This window comes from Eptesicus fuscus, chromosome 7 (assembly GCF_027574615.1).
Source record: "Eptesicus fuscus isolate TK198812 chromosome 7, DD_ASM_mEF_20220401, whole genome shotgun sequence".
Lineage (NCBI taxonomy): Eukaryota > Metazoa > Chordata > Mammalia > Chiroptera > Vespertilionidae > Eptesicus > Eptesicus fuscus.
This window is the reverse complement of record NC_072479.1, coordinates 88,792,767-88,812,856: the sequence shown is the minus strand read 5'-3', so window position 1 is coordinate 88,812,856 and position 20,090 is coordinate 88,792,767. Positions and strand designations below refer to the sequence as shown.

At 39.7% G+C, this 20,090-nt stretch overlaps 1 protein-coding gene across 1 annotated transcript in view; it reads left to right on the top strand.

Moving 5' to 3' along the window:
- Positions 1 to 469: 469 nt before the first annotated feature.
- LOC114232675 (uncharacterized protein C3orf20-like) overlaps positions 470 to 20,090 on the top strand; it is a 75,232-nt gene continuing 55,611 nt past the window's right edge. The window contains exons 1-4 of the mRNA XM_028150311.2: positions 470 to 956; positions 3,526 to 3,624; positions 6,144 to 6,243; positions 19,311 to 19,538. Of these exons, the coding sequence (XP_028006112.2) occupies positions 797 to 956; positions 3,526 to 3,624; positions 6,144 to 6,243; positions 19,311 to 19,538 (587 nt within the window). The 5' untranslated portion in view covers positions 470 to 796. The remainder of the gene's footprint in view (positions 957 to 3,525; positions 3,625 to 6,143; positions 6,244 to 19,310; positions 19,539 to 20,090) is intronic.

Sequence of the window (20,090 nt, the reverse complement as noted above, 5' to 3'; positions counted from 1 at the left end):
AATGTTTATTGTGGAAAAATTAGAAGAACATTAAGTATAAGAGAAGAAAATAAAAAATGATTTCTATACTCCCACAATTAATTTCCTTTTTGGTGGACATTTGCTTAGGCTCTTTACTACCAGATTTATGATGTATACATTATACAATTCAGATCATTCCACATATGTAATTGTATATCTTTTTTATATAACATAATCATTTCCCCAAATTATTAAGAGAAATTTTACAAACAATTTTTATAGCTACACATTGTACGGGTATGGCATTATTTACATACTTAGCAATATTCCTATGAGCTATTAGGTTCTTTTCAATTTTTACTAATATCAAAAAATAATGTTACAGTTAGCAATTTTATACACAGTTGCTATATATCTTTTAAATTATATTTAGAAGTCAAATTACTAGGTTAAAAAGTATTCAATATCTTTAAGTCTCACATATGTTTTTTACAGTCTTCCAGAGAGTATTCGCCCTAAAGAACTAGACAAGGAAGCAAGTCTATCTATAGTAGCTGCATCGAAGAAGAAATATGCGTTTCAATCATTTGCCATCCCACCAACTCCTGTTGTTTCCAAGTTTCCTACTGACGTTAAATTCTCCAAAATACACACCCAAAAGAGTCCATTTGAAGAATACAAACACACTGCTGCTGAATTACTGTGTGAACTTGGGGAGACATTGCAGATATATGCTGAGAATAATATTGCTTTCCCTGTAGGAATTATAAATCTTGTGAATTACAGTTGGCTTGATCTCATTGAAGGAACTTATAAATATGCAACCAAAAAGTCAATGTTGAAGAAACAAGATGTCTTGCAAAGCAGTTGCAATTCCATGATGGTTGACAAAATCAGCAACTATCCAAGAATGGAATGTCATAAGGAAAATTATATGATGAAAGCAAAAAAAGACCACCACCATTTTGTACCAATTAATCCTATGGAAAAAACATGTAAGTAGAAATTACTAGTTAGATTTATAAATAAGAAGAAAAGAATAAAAGTAGCAAGTGAGATAGTGATAGAACATTATATTTGGTTATATTATAGTGATAATTTGGTTTGTGTTAATCATTTTAATAATTCATGAATGTCAGCAGTAAGACACAAATTTTCTTTTAAATATTTTTATTGATTGCAGAGAAGAAGGGAGAGAAAGAGTGATAGAAACATCAATGATGAGAGAGAATCAATGATCAGCTGCCTCCTGCACGCCCCACTCTGGGGATCAAGCCCGCAACCCAGGCATGTGCCCTGACTGGGAATCAAACCGTGACCTTCTGATTCATAGGCCAACGTTCAACCACAGCCACACTGGCTGGGCAGACAGAAAAATTTATAGTGCTTTCAGTTCAATATAGCATTCATTATGCTTCCTATCCATGTGATATGAAGCCTTTGCCTCAGGAGATCTTATAAATTCTCTTAACAGTAGCACTATCCAACAGAAAAATGATGCTAGCCACATAAGTAATTTTTTAAAATTAAACTTTTATTTCTAAGATAATTGTAGACACACATGCAGTTATAATAAACAATATAGAGAGATCACATATACCCTTACCCAATTTTTTCCCACATGGCAACATCTTGCAAAACTATAGTACAGTATTGCAACCAGGCTATTAATTCAGTCAAGATTCAAAATACTTGCATTACCACAAGGATCACTCATGTTCTTTTACAGCCAAGACTATGTTCCTCCTGCCCCACCCCCTCTTTAACCCTGGCAACCACCAATGTGTACCCCATTTTAATATGTTTGTCACTTCAAGATTATATGAAATGAAATCATACAATGTGTAACTTTTGGTGATAGCCTTTTTTTCCATCTAGCTTAATTCTCTAGAGATTCATCCAGGTTGTGTATATCAGTAATTTTTCCTTCTTATTGCTCAGCTATTTTCTGCAATATGGATGTATCACAATTTGTTTAACCATCCACTCCTTGAAGGACATCTGGATTTTTGCCTCCCTCCCTCCCTCCCTCCCTCCCTCTCTCCCTTCCTTCCTTCTTTCCACCTTTTGCCTATTAGGGAAGCTGCTAAAACATTTGTATACATATTTTTGTGTAAATATAAGTTTGTTTTTTTTTTAAATATGTATTTCATTGATTTTTTCACAGAGAGGAAGAGAGAGGAACAGAGAGTCAGAAACATCGATGAGAGAGAAATCGATCAGCTGCCTCTTGCACACCCCCTACTTGGGACGTGCCTGCAACCAAGGTACACGCCCCTGACCGGAATTGAACCTGGGACCCCTGAGTCCGCAGGCCGACGCTCTATCCACTGAGCCAAACCGGTTTCGGCTGTAAATATAAGTTTTGATTTCTCTTTGATAAATGCCCAGAAGAACAGGTGCTGGGCCACGTATTAATTTTATGTTTACTTTTATATGTTAAGTGCCAAACTGTTTTTTCAAGAAGCTGTACTGTTTACATTTCTATCAGCAATGTATGAGTGACAGCCTTGCCCATATGTGGATATCATCACCTTTTTTTATTTTAGCCATTCTTATAGACATGTAATGATATTTCACTGTGATTTTATTCATGCTTACTTTATTTTTTTATTTATTGGTTTTGGAGAGGGGAAGGGTGAGAGAGAGAGAGAGAAAGGCAGAGAGAGAGAGAGAAATATCGATTTGTTGTTCCACCTATTTGTGCATTCATTGGTTTATTCTTGTATGTGCCCTGATGGAATCGAACCTGCAATGTTGGTGTATTGGGACGACACTCTAACCAACTGCATTACCCAGCCAGGTCCTTCACTGTGCTTTTAATTTGCATTTCTCTAATGGTTAATGATGTGGAATATGTGTCTTATATATCCTCTTCAGTAAAATGTCTTTTATGTCTTTGCTCATTTTTAACTGGATTGTTTGCTTTCTTTTTATTTTTTAAGAAAAAAAAATTTTAATTCTCACCCAAGGATATTTTTCCATTGATTATTTTTTTTAGAGAGAGAGTGGAAGAGAGAGGGAAAGACAGAGAGAAATATCAATGTGAGATAAATACAACGATTGGTTGCCTCTTGCATGTGTCCTGACCAGCTCCCTGGTTGGGGAGGAGCCTGCAATCCAACAGAGGTACGTGCCCTTGACCAGAATCAAACCTGGAACCCTTTGGTCTGTGGGCCGATGCTCTATCCACTGAGCCAAACTGGCAAGGGTGTTTACTTTCTTATTGTTGAGTTTTGAGAGTTCATTATATATTCTAGATATTAGTCCTTTGTTGTAAATGTGCTTTGCAAATATTTTCTTCGAGTGTATTTTCATGCTTTTCTTTTTTTTTAATTAAAAAAGGTAATTTTTAATTTAAAAAATTAATACAGGTGTCCCCCTACCCCCTCTCCCCTTTGCCCATCTCCACCCACCTCTGCCTCTCCCACCCTTGGCCTTCACCAAACTAATACCCTCATAAAAGTATTAAAATATTGACAATTGGGCTTTTTGTTGATAATCTAGCAAAATGCTCTTTTTCTTCTCCTTCTCCTTTCCTAATTTTCTTCCTTTTTTCCCTAGCTTTTGTCAGCCAAAAGCAGTATTCCCAGATCCTCCAGGAAAGCAGTTTACCTTTCGTCATTCACTTCTCACTGTCATCCAAGTTCTGTTTAGAAAATGGTAAGATCCCTTTACCCACCCAAATCAGGGTCAATTTTGATGAGCAATCAGAGTGAGAATCACTTCCATTCACTGAATTTGAAACCTTTCTCCCAGACATCCTCTTAGTACCACAATCATAGATTCGAAGTCAAACTTTTCAAAGATATTCTCATCTAACCCAGCTCTCCTGTTTTCTTCACTTTTATACCTGTGAGTTTTTCCTTCATGATTTTGAAGAACCAGTTTAGGTAACAATGACCTTTATGTCCCTAGAAGAACAATCCAGGGCCCTTCCAGTGCAAAAACCTACCATTCTGGATTGGGAACCAAGGCTTCTTCTGTGTTAAAGGCAAAAATAGATTCTTAAATTGTTTACATGTTATAAAGGAGACCGCCGAAGAAAGTTTATGGTTGCCCAAATCTAAAAATAATACTCTCTGTACCTGAATGAAATTATAAAATGGGTAAGATATGGGTTGTTAGGAAAAGGGAAACTTATTATTCCTTGGGACACAAACATAACATAGCTGTGTGGCTCAGAGAATCAGTAGGAGTTGGGGCTGACTGCCATACATCTTACAGATTTGCTTTTCGTGGCCTTTTTGTCATAGTCCTAACAACCTTAAAAACAGTTGAAAGGATCTGGTTTTAGATAATATGCCTAGGGATAAGTGTTCTTTCCACAACTCCCCATTCTCTATTTATACTTCTGAATTTGATGTGTTGAAGGATCAAAATTTAAAACTAGAACTGTCTCACTGGGGTGGGACAGATATTGAAGAACCAGACCCAGGTGCATATGCTAAGAACAAGCCAGTAGGTATGGCAAAACAGCAAATAGGAATGAAGTAAACCTTAAGGTAACGAGAGAATTCTACATGAAAATGTCCAAGTATCCAAATACGTGGGTAAAAATCCAATGACTGAAAATCCCCCAGCAAACAATTAGATGGCAAGTGGTGACCAGCCCACTAGATAATCTGTGAACAAGGAGCAAGGCCTTAGGGCAGAGGTTGAAATCTCAAAGTGGGAAGCTGGAAAAACTTACATTACCTAATCCTAAGGAATCCGGTGATGGAGCTTGTTCAGTCCTCCCAGTCTAAAGTTAGGATGGTTCTCATGGTCCTGTGGGGATGAGCCTGGAATCTTTAGGCAGTAAGCCACAAGAACCCAACTCACATGAGCTTAAGCAACAAGAGAATTATTTGCTCATGTTTTAGAGGCTAGCTCAGAAGATTAAAGGAAAAATTGCAGGAACAGTGTTCAAGGCAGGATGTGGGACTCAACATGGCAAATACTTTGTTCTTTTCCACCTCTGCTTGGTTGAATTCTACAGTTAGGCTCACCCCATATAGTAAAGATGGGGTCATGTGCTTCCAGCTTAGGAAGAAAGTGCTCTCCTTCCCCTCACCACCCAAGGTCCATGTTTCAGTTCTGAATAATGACTCAGATTAGCTCTATGTTTGAGTCAAGTGCCCACCTTATGGGCAATCATGGTGGCCTGGGCTGGTCAAAACTGGGTCATTGGCTCATGGGTTGCTAGAACGTATTATTGTCATTCCAACTTGAATCCCATGGGATGTGTTTGGGATGATACCTCAAAATAAGAAAAGTCAAGTAGGTCCATTGTTTTGAAATAGAAGAAATCCTGCCCTTAACTTAGGGCTAGGGTGGGGAATGGAGGTGAGGACAAAAGCAGAGAAGAGATACAATGTCCTGATTCAAATTTCATCTGGAGTTATGGCCAAATGAAGAGTTCATGGTTAAGGCAAAAGATCTGAAGACAGAATAAACAGTATTTGGAAGAAGCTACATCAAAACAATAACAGTGCTTGTGTGGTAAGATTCCATGCCTCCCACCCCCTTCATATCTTCATTTTTAAAATTTTCTTCCATATGTAATTTACTAGTTTATTGAATGGACTGGACTTGGCAGGATGGAATAAAGAAAATGCAAGGTTTTCTCTTCCAAATTCCTTGAAGGCATCTGTGAATTTTTCCATATGTTCACTACAAGGATAGAATTTTACAAGGGGAGAACATTAGAATTGAAAGGTCTTAGAGATCATGTCATTCAGTTCTCTCATTTTGCAGATGAGAAATCTGAATCCCACAGATGTTGAGTACCTAAACACGTTAGTGGGGTAGTCAGGAAAAGGGCCCAAATCTATTGACTACCAATAAAAACGTTCTCTCTAGTACACAGGCTTCTTTCCTGAGACGGGGAAACTGAGGACCTCATCTGTAGGTCTACAGAGTGTGTAGGGATTCTTGGAAGGCCTCTAATACTTCAGATGTCATCATAGGGGTTTAATTCCGTGGAGTTAAAGTCTTGATCCCATTTCAGGGCAAATCTCCTTGCGGACAGGTAATTCTTAAGCTGATAATTACTTATACTTTAATATAAATGGACTTTGGTTCCCTTTTCAAGTAGGCTTTATTAGACTGATGGGCAGGATTTACCCAGTGAGTACTGACTTGGGGTAAATTTTGAGATAAATATCCCTTTTGTGTCTATGTCTTTTTTTTTTTTTAAGGTTGGATCTTTCACTATCCTTACTCAAAATTGGAAATTCTGAAATGGAAGAAAGTCCTCGATATTGCTGTGAAGAAGCTACAAGAAGCCATAATTCAAATGTAGGGAGCCCTCTGCAGTCTTCAGAATCATATATTTTTATGAGGCATATGATACAGTAGATAGGCAAGGAGAGGTATAGAGCCTGTGTGACCCTGGACAAGTCACCCTATCACCTTGCCTATTGTATTTATAATATGAAAAGATACATGCACACACAAACCTGTCTCTTCCAGGTAACTCATGAAAAAGTCTATGACACATGACTTATCAATCAATCAGCCTTATCATTTGACCAGTACAGGATCATGTGTAAAAATGTTGGGGAAAAGAAGTAGTCATGGAAAGAAAAGCCAGCTATAAGCAAAATACTGTTCTACGGAAACAAAATCAGTCCCTGTTTTTATGTAAACTGGAAAACTAAACATCTCAGCAAGTTAATAATCAACAGAGGACAAATCAAAGAATTAGGAGGTGATAATAACGATAGCAGGCATTGACAAAATACTCTGTGCTAGACAGTCAACCTAGCACTTTACACCTGTTATCTATACTCCTTAAAATCATGCCAGGAGAGAGGTACAATTATCATCTCCATTTTACAGATGAGGAAACTAATGTGACAGATTGTGGCAATTCGTTCAGTCCCACATCAAGACAAAGTCAGAGCCAGGGCTGAAACCCAACTGCATCTGACTGCAAAGTCTACCCACTTTGTTTCTACTCTAGTTCTGTGTGCAAATACGACATACTGGTTGCAGGAGTGTATTTTGATACATTCTTAGTATTTAAATTTTTCAAAAATTTAGAAAAGCATAAGAAGAAAACACAACCTTTTCAATAAGGGAATACCGTTTTTTACCATTTTGACATATTTTCCTCCAGCTTTTCCATGAGTTACCTGGAAGAGTAGGATTTGTGTGTGCACGTATATTTTCATATTTTGAATACAATAGGCAAGATGATAGGGTGATTTGTCCAGGGTCACATAGGCTCTATACATCTCCTTGTCTATCTACAAATATAAACACACACACAACCATACATGTAGTAAGTACTATTTAAATGCTATGTATTTTACGTGTTTATATATTATCTGTTAAGCTATATACTATCTTTTGAATCCCATTTTTGTCCTGCTTTTTCTTTGATCACATGAGCATTTTCCCATGCTGTTAAATTCTTCAGAAATAAGACTGAATTAAGTCCATTGCATGGACTAGTCTCCTATTATTGAATATTTACATTTATTCAATGGTCCTATAAATTTTTTTCATTTCTTTGATTCCTTCCTAAAGCTATATTCCTAGAAGTGGGACTTGGTTGAAGTATATAAACATTTTAATTTTTTAAATTTAAATATTTATTTTAAATATATTTTATTGATTTTTTCACAGAGAGGAAGGGAGAGGGATAGAAAGTTAGAAACATCGATGAGAGAGAAACATCGATCAGCTGCTTCCTGCACATCCCCAGTAGGGCATGTACCACAACCAAGGTACATGCCCTTGACTGGAATCGAACCTGGGACCTTTCAGTCTGCAGGCCGACATTCTATCCACTGAGCCAAACCGGTTTCGGCTATAATCATTTTTAAAGTCCTAGAAAGTTACTGCCAAATTGCTTTCTAGAAAAGTCATGCCGCTAGCCCTTCATAGTAATGTAAGAGAGGCCATCTCAACATTCTTAGCACTGAATGTAATTCTTAAGATTATTCAATCTTGATAAATTGATAGACAAAGAATACTCTTAAGTGTCTATTTCTTTACTAATTACAGAGGTTTAACTTTTGAAGTATTTTTTGATATTTAAAAACATTTCTTCTGTGAACCAGGTGTTCTTAATCTCTGTACCTTTCCGCCTATGGGTTTTAGAGTCTTTCTTACTGTTCATTTAAGATTTTAAAATATTAAGTATATTAATCTTTTATTTGTGATAATACTCATTTCTCCAATTTATTTCCTTTTAATTTTATGATTAAGATGTCAGTGTTTTAACTTTTCTTATTGTATAGTTATCTATGTTTTGTTTTAAGATTTCCCCCCCCCCATTTTTAAGCTTTAAAAATGTTTTTATAATATATATATTTTTAATTGATTTCAGAGAGGAAGGGAGATGAAGAGAGAGAAAAATCAATGATGAGAGAGAATCATTCATTTGCTGCCTCTTGCATGCCCCCTACAGGGATCAAGCCTGCAACCTGGGCATGTCCCCTGACTGGGAATTGGACCGTGACCTCCTGGTTCATAGGTCAACACTCAACCACTCAGCCACAACAGCTAGGCTTCCCCATTGTTTTTTGTTTGTTTGTTTGTTTGTTTTTTGCTGTTTTTTTAAATAAATCTTTATTGTTCAGATTATTACACTTGTTCCTCTTTTTTCCCCCTATAGCTTCCCTCCACCTGGTTCCCACCCCACCCTCTTCTCTTATCCCCCCCCCCCACTGTCCTCATCCTAGGTGTACGATTTTTGTCCAGTCTCTTCCCCCACCCCCCACTCCCCTTTGTCCCCGAGAATTGTCCACTCCCTTTCTATGTCCCTGATTCTATTATATTCACCAGTTTATTCTGTTCCTCAGATTTTTTATTCACTTGATTTTTAGATTCACTTGTTGATAGATATGTATTTGTTGTTCATTTTTATCTTTACCTTTTTCTTCTTCTTCCTCTTCCTAAAGAATACCTTTCAGCATTTCATATAATACTGGTTTGGTGGTGATGAACTCCTTTAGCTTTTTCTTGTCTGTGAAGCTCTTTATCTGACCTTCAATTCTGAATGATAGCTTTGCTGGGTAGAGTAATCTTGGTTGTAGATTCTTGCTATTCATCACTTTGAATATTTCTTGCCACTCCTGTCTGGCCTGCATAGTTTCTGTTGAGAAATCAGCTGACAATCGTATGCGTGCTCCCTTGTAGGTAACTAACTGTTTTTCTCTTGCTGTTTTTAAGATTCTCTCTTTGTCTTTTGCTCTTGGCATTTTAATTATGATGTGTCTCGGTGTGGTCCTCTTTGGATTTCTTTTGGTGGGGTTTTCTGTGCTTCCTAGACTTGTAAGTCTATTTCTTTCACCAGGAAGTTTTCAGTCATTATTTCTTCAAATAGTTTTCAGTATCTTGCTCTCTCTCTTCTTCTAGCACCCCCATAATTCGGATGTGGGTACATTTGAAGTTGTCCCAGAGGCTCCTTACACTATCTTCATATTTTTGGATTCTTTTCTCTTTTTGTTTTTCTGGTTGGGTGTATTTTGCTTCCTCAGATTTCAATTCTTTGACTTGATTCTTACGATCCTCTAGTTTGCTGTTGGATCTCTGTATACTATTTTTTATTTCAGTCAGTGTATGTTTAATTTCTAGTTGGTTTTTTTTCATATCCTCAAGGGTCTCGCTAAATTTATCGGCCTTTTCTAGAAAATTCTTGAAAAACCTTATAACCATGGTTTTGAACTCTATATCCAGTCGTTTGCTTTCCTCCTTTTCTTTCATTTGTGACCTGTTTCTTTGTCTCTGCATTTTGGCTGCTTCCCTGAGTTGATAAGAATGGTTTTGTGTGCTAGGTGTCCTATAGGGCCCAGTGGCTCATATTCCCCAGTTACCTGAGGTGGACACTCTTGGTGCACTCCTTTGTGGGCTGTGTGCAGTGTTGTTGTAGGTAAGCCTTGATTGTTGTTGGTATCACTGGGAGGAATTGACCTCCAGGCCAATTGGCTGTGAGGATCAGCTTTGTCTATGATGGAGAACTTCTGTGCTAGGGACACCCTTATGGAGCAAGACTTGCTTCAGTGGGGCTTTGGCTCAAGAGTCTGTCCCCTGAGTGTGTCCCTTATGGATCTGAGGAGTTGTAATCTGGATTGGTCCCACTCTGTCCCCTGGGTACACTAACACTTGGATCTCCAAGGAGGTGCTAATTTAGCCTCTGCCTGAGGCCACCCAGCAGGAGCTACGGAGAGATCTACAGATTCCTTTTCTTTATTTGGGTTTTGGAGGTGCCCAGATGAGGCTCAGCTGTGAAGCAATGCAAGCTGCTGTGGGGCCTTGGGCCTTCTTTTGGATGTTCTGGGTCTCACTGACTCAGCTACAGTTTGTTAGGTAAGTTAAGAATTCAAAAGAACAAGGCCATTCTTATGTAAAAGCTTCTGTGCTCAGCTTGGATGGGGTGGAGTCTCAGGGCAGAGCAAACAGCTATGGCTTCCCATCAGCCCTGCCCTAAGAGGCCCCCCAGGTCTCAGTGTCCCATTATAATCACTGCAAGCACCTCTGAGAGAAAGCCTCCCTCAAGTTTAGCCCACTGCCAGACAGTCCAGTTTCTCCCCATATGAGTCTGGGTCCCCAGAGTCTCGCCCTGAACTGGAGTTCAGAGCAGTTGGGAGCTTGTGTCTCCCTCCGGCTTGAAAAAGCCAGCCGCGTACTCAGTTGCCGGCCCTCTCTGCGCACGCACCTCCATACCTCTGCCTTCCACAGCTCCTGTGAATCTCATTGTGCTTTTCTCTTTCCTTCTAGTTGTAGAATTTCCACTCAGCCAGCCTTCCTGTGGTTCTGGATGATGTCCATTTTGTCTTTTAGTTGTAGTTTTGAAATTGTTGTGCGAGGCAGCAGTTCAGGTGTTTACCTATGCCGCCATGTTGGTTTCTCCTTTCTTCCCCATTGTTTTATGAGTGGAAAAATCTTTTCTCATTCTGAGATTAGGTAGACCTACCCTATTTTTATTTCTTTTTTCTACATTTAGCTGGAAATTTTGTTGTGTGTGGTGGGAGGGGATAAGATTCTAGCTTTATTCCTCCTATGCCAAAAATAATGATAGCTGGTATTTATTGGGTGCTAATACTAACAGCCAATGTTTATTGAGTGCTTGTTTTGTGTAAAGCACTACATAAAGCAATTTATATGCTTCCATGAGTAAGTTGCTAGTGTTAGGCCAAGGTCAGTGAGCTAGTTAAGTGGGTGAACTGCTATATAAGCTTAGGTCTGTCTAATACCAAGCCTGTGCATTTAACCTCAACATTATTATCTCTCTGGAGCCATGCATTAAATATATTCTCTGTTATCCACTGATCTGAATTTTCAACTTAATTATATCTTCAGTCTTATATACATTAGGGTCTGCCTTTGAGCTTTCTGTTCTATTCCATTAATCTGCCTATTAAGTTTTCAGTTATTTTAATTATTCAGATTATATAATATCAGAGGCAGAGTATGGTCTTAGAAAGAGCCTTGAAGCCCAACTGTTTGGGCTAAAATCTCAGGTCCATTCATTCATGTGACTTTGAGAAAGTCAATTAACTTCTCTTTGCTCACTTTCCTCAACTGTGAAATGGGGATAGTCATAGTAGCTATCTTTTAGGATTGCTATAAATATTACTAGCCCCCAAAAGTACTCAATAAATGTTATTTATTATTATACTAATATCTAATATAGCAAAATTCCTCTTGTTACTCTTTCTACATCAAAGTGTCTTAGCCAGTTTCACAAATTTATTCTTTCAGGTGAACATAGAATTTGTTTTCCAAGTTTATAAAGGCCTCAAAATGATATGAGTCAGGTAGCATATTTTAAGGAAAAGAAAACTAAATGTTCAGGAGGTATACCTGTGAACTCTCTGTACTTTCCACTCAATTTTGCTATTTACCTAAAATTGTTCTGAAAAAATATAGGAAAAAATAAGACAAACTTGGAGTCAGAACATGCAGTTTCATTAGTCAAGGGGTGTGGGATCTTGTGTAAGTATGCAGACTCCCTGAACCTCTGTTTCTTCAGTCATGTAGGGATAATAAGATGTCTTCTACTTACCACAGCAGGTTGTTATGGAGCTTAAAGCAACCCAATATATATAAACATGCTTTGTGGACACTAACACACTAAGCAAATAGAAATCATTTTAAATAATAACCCAACACCTTCAGATGGTTTCTTGAAACAGTGGGTTTAGAACCAAGAAGAGATAGCTAGTCAGTGTAGATGGAGGAGGAGAATTTAGCTGGCACACAGCAGCAGGGGTGAGTTAAGTGCTTTTATGCATGATCCATAGTAATAAAGTCAAGGGAGTGGAGGTGTTTTTTTTTTTGTTTTTAAATATATTTTTATTGATTTCAGAGAGGAAGGGAGAGAAAGAGAGAGACAGAAACATCAATGGTGAGAGAGAATCATTCATGGGCTGCCTCCTGCACGCCCCCCACTGGGGATCGAGCCCACTATCCGGGCATGTGCCCTTAGCCAGAAACTAACCTAGGACCTTTCAGTCTGCAGGCCGATGCTCCATCCACTGAGCCAAATTAGCCAGGGCAAGGGAGTGGTGTTTTTGTTTGTTGGTTGGTTTGTTTGTTTTTAACAATGAGAATTACTGAAGCTGGTAGAATTAGTTCCCAAGGGACCTATCATATACAGAATCCAAGCTTTAAAAAGAGCACAGGTAAGTTTACAGTTTGTGCATTGCAAACATTTCTGCAAGAAAAGCAGCCAAATCCTAACATCCCCTGGTTACCAGGGCTAGAGATACCAATGGAGATTAAATGTATGCTTGCTGGATAAAATGCAATTTTAGGCAAATCAGAACTATCAGCCTTTTTACCCTACCACATTTCTACCACACTTGCTATACAGACATTATAGATGTTTAATATCAAGTCAAACCCAAAGAAAATTAAGAGCAGGAAGAAAGAATTTTTTCTAACCCCAGTGGCAGTCCACACTGATATAGACTCTGGATTTATCACAGAAAGTCCGGTCTAACAAACGTAATGAACCCTCCCATTCTAGACCAGATCCCAAGGCACATTCTACCTAGACCTTTTGTCTGAGCCTGAGTCAGATCTCTGGGCCTTATCTGGTGAAGCTGTAAGTGCTCTGATTTTACTCATATTCACTGTTAGAGCCTGATGATGTAAAAGCACTTGAATGGGAATCACGGACTTGCTCCTAACCCTGACCCTGTCATTCCTTAGCTGTGTGACCAGAGTACAAGGGTCAGTGTCTGTGAAGGTATAGAGCCAAGACTGGAGTCTACAGTTTTCATGTTTCCATTTACCAACCATGGGATTTGGGGCACTTAGCTTCCTTTTCTCTTATAAACCAGGAATCCTACTAGAATCTGCTACATAGGATTGTTGAAAGCATTAAATGAAATAATACAGCTAAATACTATAGGAAAGCCCTAGCCGGTTTGGCCCAGTGGATAGAGTATTGACCTGCAGACTGAAGGGTCCTGGGTTTGATTCCAGTCAATGGGCCCTGGTCAGGGTGCATGCAGGAGGCAACCAATAGATGTGTTTCTCTCACATCAATTGTCTTTCCCTTTCTCTTCCCACTCTCTCTAAAAATCAATAGAAAAATATCCTCAGGTGAGGATAAAAAAGAAACCACTATAGTAAATGCTCAATAAACAGTAACTATTTTTTAGCAATTATTGTTCCTTTTTATGTACTTTGGCTCCTTCATCTGTAAAATGGTAATAGGTATTCTCCAAACATTTCTTCAATTCTTTCATTCAGTGGATGCCCCCACTGTAAGGAACTTAGCTTACTATTACATTCCTAGGCCTATTAAATTTGAGGTAATTTGAGGTATAGTTCCCTTTCTATTCCAGCTTCTGTCTTAGAGTGGTCTAAATACCAGAGGGCTGGCATGATTGGGTAACATCTGACTTAGAGAAGGACTGTGTCCTTAAGTCCTAGCAATGACTTTTCCTGGGGATGACCACCACCTGAAACTTTTGAGAAATGTGCAAGTGTTACGACTGCTTTTTCGAATTAATCAACTTGGTGGTAATAATCATCACCTGTTTTAAAAACCAGAGGTCAACTTCTGGTCCTTAAGCAAGAAGAGAGGAAGACTATAGCCACTGCCAACACTTGGAGAAAAGGCAGAAAAGAGGCTCTTTGCTGGCACGGGGAGCTGATTAGTCTTCAAGCAATGACTAAAAGACTGTTTGTCTAGGGACCTGTTAGAAAAGGAAGCACTGCTTTTAAAAGGATAATGGGGAATTTTCCTGAATTACAGCTGCCCACTCTGACTATTTAAGTAATGTGGCATTTATAGAATGCAAGAGATTTTGCGTTGGGGTTTTTTGCACTGGAGCTTTTGTATCTTAATTTTTGGTCTTATTGGTAAGGAGGTGGAGTATGCCTATTTTCTCCCAAAGATTATAAGTATTTACACTTTAGTGGCATTCTTACCTTTCTTTTAAAAATAATCCAAAAGATTCGTTTGTGGAAAGTCACAGAAAAATAAAATCATGTTTAGGCATTGAATGAAAGGTCAAGGTTAGGCTTGGAGAATAGTAATTAGACTCGTGTTTCCAGTGGATTATAATTGTGTGTTGTTAAACTGATATTGTACCATTGATGTTTATCAATGGAGAGGCATGCATGTGTTTTGGTGTGGGAAAGAGTGGCAATCTATAAGTGCTTTGCTTTTGTCATATTGTTCGATAATTTTGCCCATTCACCTCATTTTTGACAGTGGGATATGTTTTCATGAGAATATGAGAAAGAAAGGAAGGAGCAGCAGGAGGAGGAAAGCAAGAGAAGAGACAGGGGGAAAGAGAGAATACTGTTGTTCATTAAGCATTTCCATTTTCCAACTACACAGTGGCAGATTTGGTCCTTGCCCACCCTCCTGGCTCTGGTTCCTTCCCCCCAAGGCTCACTGGGAAGTGTGCCCACCTGCATCTTGGAAGAACCAGTGACTCTTGATAATTGCTAGGATGCCCACTCCCAATGCTCAACAATGGTGTGGTTGTTATACCTTTCCCACCTTTTATTAATCAGCTGTATTGTTTTCAATTACTTATTTTTAAACCTTTAAAAACTTTTCTTTCACCGTAACTCTTCCCACACCCCAGATCTCGTACTCAACTGATAAGTGCACGCATACAGACCATATCTTTCAAATATTCAAAGACCCTCCTTGAGATATGCCAGCTCAATTTCAGGAATTTTCAAGTGCAATTTAAGATGAAAAACACCAAGGATTCTTATTTGAATCTGCTCTAAATCTGAAAGGACTTGCTGAGGGCAGTCTTAGACATTCTTTTACGCTGTTACTGAGATTTGCTGGTTTGTGTGTTTGGGTTTTTTATTTATTTTGTTTATTTTTTATTTTGGTTAATCCTCACCCAAAGGATATTTTTCCATTGATTTTTAGAGAGAGTGGCAGGAAGGGGTAAGACAGAGAGAGAACATTGAACATCAATGTGAGAGAGACACATCAATTGGTTGCCTCCTGTATGCCCACCACTGGGTCAGGGATGGAGCTGCAACCGATGTATGTGCCCTTGACCTGAATCGAACCAGAGACCCTTCAGTCCAAGGGCCAATGCTCTATCCACTAAGCCAAACCAGCTAGGGCTTGTTTGTGTGATTTTTTTTTAATTTAATAAATCATTATTGTTCAGATTATTACAATTGTTTCTCCTTTTTCCCCCCATAGCTCCCCTCCACCTGGTTCCCACCCCACCCTCTACCCTTACCTCCCCCGCACTGTCCTCATCCATAGGTATACGATTTTTGTCCAGTCTCTTCCCGTACCTCCCACACCTCTTTCCCCCTGAGAATTATCAATCCACTCCCATTCTATGCCCCCGATTCTATTATATTCACCAGTTTATTCTGTTCCTCAGATTTTTTATTCACTTGATTTTTAGATTCACTTGTTGATAGATATGTATTTGTTGTTCATAATTTTTATCTTTACCTTTTTCTTCTTCTTCCTCTTCTTAAAGAATACCCTTCAGTATTTCATATAATACTGGTTTGGTGGTGATGAACTCCTTTAGCTTTTTCTTGTCTGTGAAGCTCTTTATCTGACCTTCAATTCTGAATGATAACTTTGCTGGGTAAAGTAATCTTGGTTGTAGGTTCTTGCTGTTCATCACTTTGAATATTTCTTGCCACTCCTGTCTGGCCTGCATAGTTTCTGTTGAGAAATCAGCTGACAATCATATGGGTGCTCCCTTGTAGGTAATTAACTGTTTTTCTCTTGCTGCTTTTAATATTCTCTCTTTGTCTTTTGCTCTTGGCATTTTAATTACGATGTGTCTTGGTGTGGTCCTCTTTGGATTCCTTTTGTTTGGGGTTCTCTGCAGCTTCCTGGACTTGTAAGTCTATTTCTTTCACCAGGTGGGGGAAGTTTTCTGTCATTATTTCTTCAAATAGGTTTTCAGTATCTTGTCTCTCTCTTCTTCTGGCACCCCCATAATTCTGATGTTGGTACGCTTAAAGTTGTCCCAGAGGCTCCTTACACTATCTTCAAATTTTTGGATTCGTTTTTTCTTTTTGCTTTTCTGGTTGAGTGTTTTTTGCTTCTTTGTATTTCAAATCTTTGACTTGATTCTTGTGTTCCTCTAGTCTGCTGTTGGGTCTCTGTATAATATTTTTTATTTCAGTCAGTGTATGTTTAATTTCTAGTTGGTCTTTTTTCATATCCTCGAGGGTCTCGTTGAATTTATCGACCTTTTCTAGGAAATTCTTGAAAAACCTTATAACCGTGGTTTTGAACTCTATATCCAGTTGGTTTTTTTCCCTCCATTTCTTTCGTTTGTGATCTGTTTCTTTGTCTCCTCATTTTCGCTGCTTCCCTGAGTTGGTAGGGTGGCTTTGTGTGCTAGGTGTCCTATATGGGCCAGTGGGTTGGTCTCCCAGTTACCTGAGGTGGACACTCTTGCTGCACCCTTTTGTGGACTGTGTGTACAGCCTTGTTGTAATTAAGTCTTGATTGTTGTTGGTGTCACTGGGAGGAATTGACCTCCAGGCCAATTGGCCATGAGGACCCGCTGTGTCTATAATGGAAGAACTGCTGCACTGGAGACACGCTTATGTGGCAGGACTTGCTTCAGTGGGGCTTTGGTGCTCACTGAGTCTGCCTCTTGAATGTGTCACTTATGGATGTGAGTAGTTGAAATCTGGTGTCGTCTCTCACTGACCACTAGATACACTAGCTTCTGGATCTCCAATGGGGTGCAGGTCAGCTACTGTCTGAGGCCACCCAACAGGAGCTACAGCGAGGACTACAGTTTTCTCCTCTTTGCTTGGGGTTTGGAGGTTTTGGAACTGTCTGACCAGAGCTGCAGTTTGTTTGGTTAAGCTGTGATAGGGCAGGCCATTTATATGCAAAAGTCACTGCGCAGAGCTTGGGTGGGTTTGTAGATTGTGCGGGGCAGGGTCTCAGGGAGTCACTAGGCTAAGGCATGGCAAACAGCGATGGCTGCCAGTCAGCCGTCTCTGCATTTCCAAGTCCCCACACCCCGCGCCCCAGCGCAGTAAACAATTAATGCTGGGTGCACCTCTGCAAGAAAGCCGCCCTCATTTTCCGACCCGATGGCAGACAGTCCAGCTTCTTCCTGTAGGAGTTTGGGTCCTCAACGTCTCCCCAGTTCAGAGTAATCGGGAACTTGTCTCCCTTCGGGTTGAAAAAAGCAGCGCACCCAGACACCCGCCACCAGCCTGATTCATGCACCTCCATACCTCAGCTTTTCAGTGCTTGTGCACGTCTCAATGCTCTTTTCTCTTTCCTTCTAGTTGTAGAACTTCCACTCAGCCAGCTTTCCCATGGTTCTGGGTGATAGACGTTTTGTCTTTTAGTCGTAGTTTTGAAATTGTTGTGCGAGGCAGCAGTTTAGGTGTTTACCTATGCCACCATCTTGGTTTCTCCCCTGTTTGTGTGTTTTGAGTTCCACTCTGCGATGCTGTTAGAAATGTCCAAACTGCTTACTCTTCTCTGGGAAGGTGGCTCCTCCTTCCCCTAGTTATACTCCTGACACTCTGATTATTCTCTAGTTTGATCATGGATCTCCCACATTGAATGCCCACATTCTGTCTTAATAACAGAGAAGCCCAGCAGCCCACTTTTGGTTGCTGGGATTACTGAGTAAAAGCAAGCCAGAAGCCCATGTGGATAAAGCAGGTGGTGTTGGTCTCCAAGAGAACTAAGACTGTCTCTTTAGTGTATGACCTCTGCTTTGCCAGCCTGACTCTGGAGGCTTCTACTGGCATGTTGCCAACAGCTATCTGCTATTTGGGTACACGAGTGTGTGGGAAGCTGGGCAAGAACTAAGAAGGTCTGCTTCATGACTGACCCTCAGATACAGAGCCCTGGCAGGTCTGCATTTCATACTGTGCCCACAGCTCCTGTAGCACCTGACACTAGAAATGTGGGGAATAGTATTGTGAAGTGGAGAGATACAAGTAGAGAGTTTGGAGTGGATATACATACACTGAAGCCTGGCTTTCCCGTGCAGCTGCCTAACTGGGGTGCTCTCTTTAGAATGGAAATAGATAGCATCTTTCTCATGAGTTTTGCCTGTGGAAGACACCTAGTGAATATTTGTGGATGGTTAAATGAATGTTCTAAGAGGCTACCTTAATTTCAGGGTCTGTGTCTAAAACCTAGAAGCTAGGTTGTTTCATATTCACCTATTCTTCCCCTTTATCACCTTATTATTAATAAACATGTATGTGTATAATCCCCATTAAAATGTAATGAAAAAATAGTATTTATAGAGTGCATGCTAAATACTGGGGTCCGTGCATTAACCAGAGATTCCTTACAATTCTGTGGGGTATTGTTATCTATATTTTACAGATGAAGAAACCAAGGCTCAGAGTTTAGTACTTGGCTTACTTTCTGTGGTTCCAAGTGGCAGGGCCAGGATTCATCTCAGTTCTTATCCAAAGCCTGTGCTGCATCATACTGCTCCTATGGGGACAAAGGCTACTTACTGGTCCTGCAGTTCCTACAGCCTCTGGTATAGTGCTTCATACACAGTGGGTGCTCAATAACTCTTTAAAAATGGCAGGCACTCTATAAATGCTTAGCTAAGGATTTAAAATCCAGATATCTTGATTTTAAAAAAGCCCATTAAACACTGCTGGGTGACTCCATTGGTTGGAGCATTGTCCCGAACACCAAAAGGTTGTGGGTTCAATTTCTAGTCAGGGCACATATCTAGATTACAGGTCCCATCTCTGGTCTGAGCGGAGGCAACTGAGAGATGTTTCTCTCTCTCTCTCATTAATGAACATATCCTCAGGTGAGTATTAAAAAAAAATAAAAAAGCCCATTAGAACAGCCATTGGCCATCCTCCAGCCCTTGATAAGACCAAGCAATTAGCCAAGTCTCAAATTCTTTTCTTTTGAACAGCAAAACAGAAGAAGCTAAGCTGAAGAAAGAGGGATTCAACAAACAACTTATTCTGCGCCACTATAATGATCCTAAAGACGAGGCAGAGGTGGACAACAGTCCCTTTGGTTCTCAATATTTCTGGCTGGAGCTGCTAAAGGGGAGGCCTCAGATGCCAGCAATCCAACAGGATGACCCAGAGATGAGAAAGTTCCATTACGCCTTGATAGACGGTTCCTCCATGATCTAATATCCTTGTGAAATTCCAAAGGGACAGAAAGATGGAGGGGGCCAGGAATGGTAGAAGAGGCTGATAGGTAGGGTGTTTCTGTTTCATCAGAAAATTCCAGAAAGGACATCTGATGTCTTGTGCTTATTCAGTCCCTTTCTCCCAGGGGTCTGCATTCCCTCATGCTGGGGGAGCAGGTTGAGACAAATTCTCCAGTTTACAAACCTTACTTCTATTTAAGAAAACCTCTGGTTATAACTAATCTTTTTGTTAAGCACCTGAGTGCTCATGTGGTTCTGAGAAAATGAGTTTTCCTTGCATTTTCCTGATTAGTAGAGAGGACCACATGGGGATTTAGCATCTAGAAAATCTAATTTAAAGAGAAGAGGGCATTGTAATAAATTCTTACAAATCCTAAATGAAAGAGACCTCAAGAGTCCATCTTAGTTTTGTAGAGGTTGGTACAGCTAGATTTTTTTTAAATTGTTCACATATCCGCAATTATCCCTTAGCCTTCCTTTGCTCCTGTCTGTCCATAGACATTGGTCGGGAGATCCTGTCCTCCTGCTGTG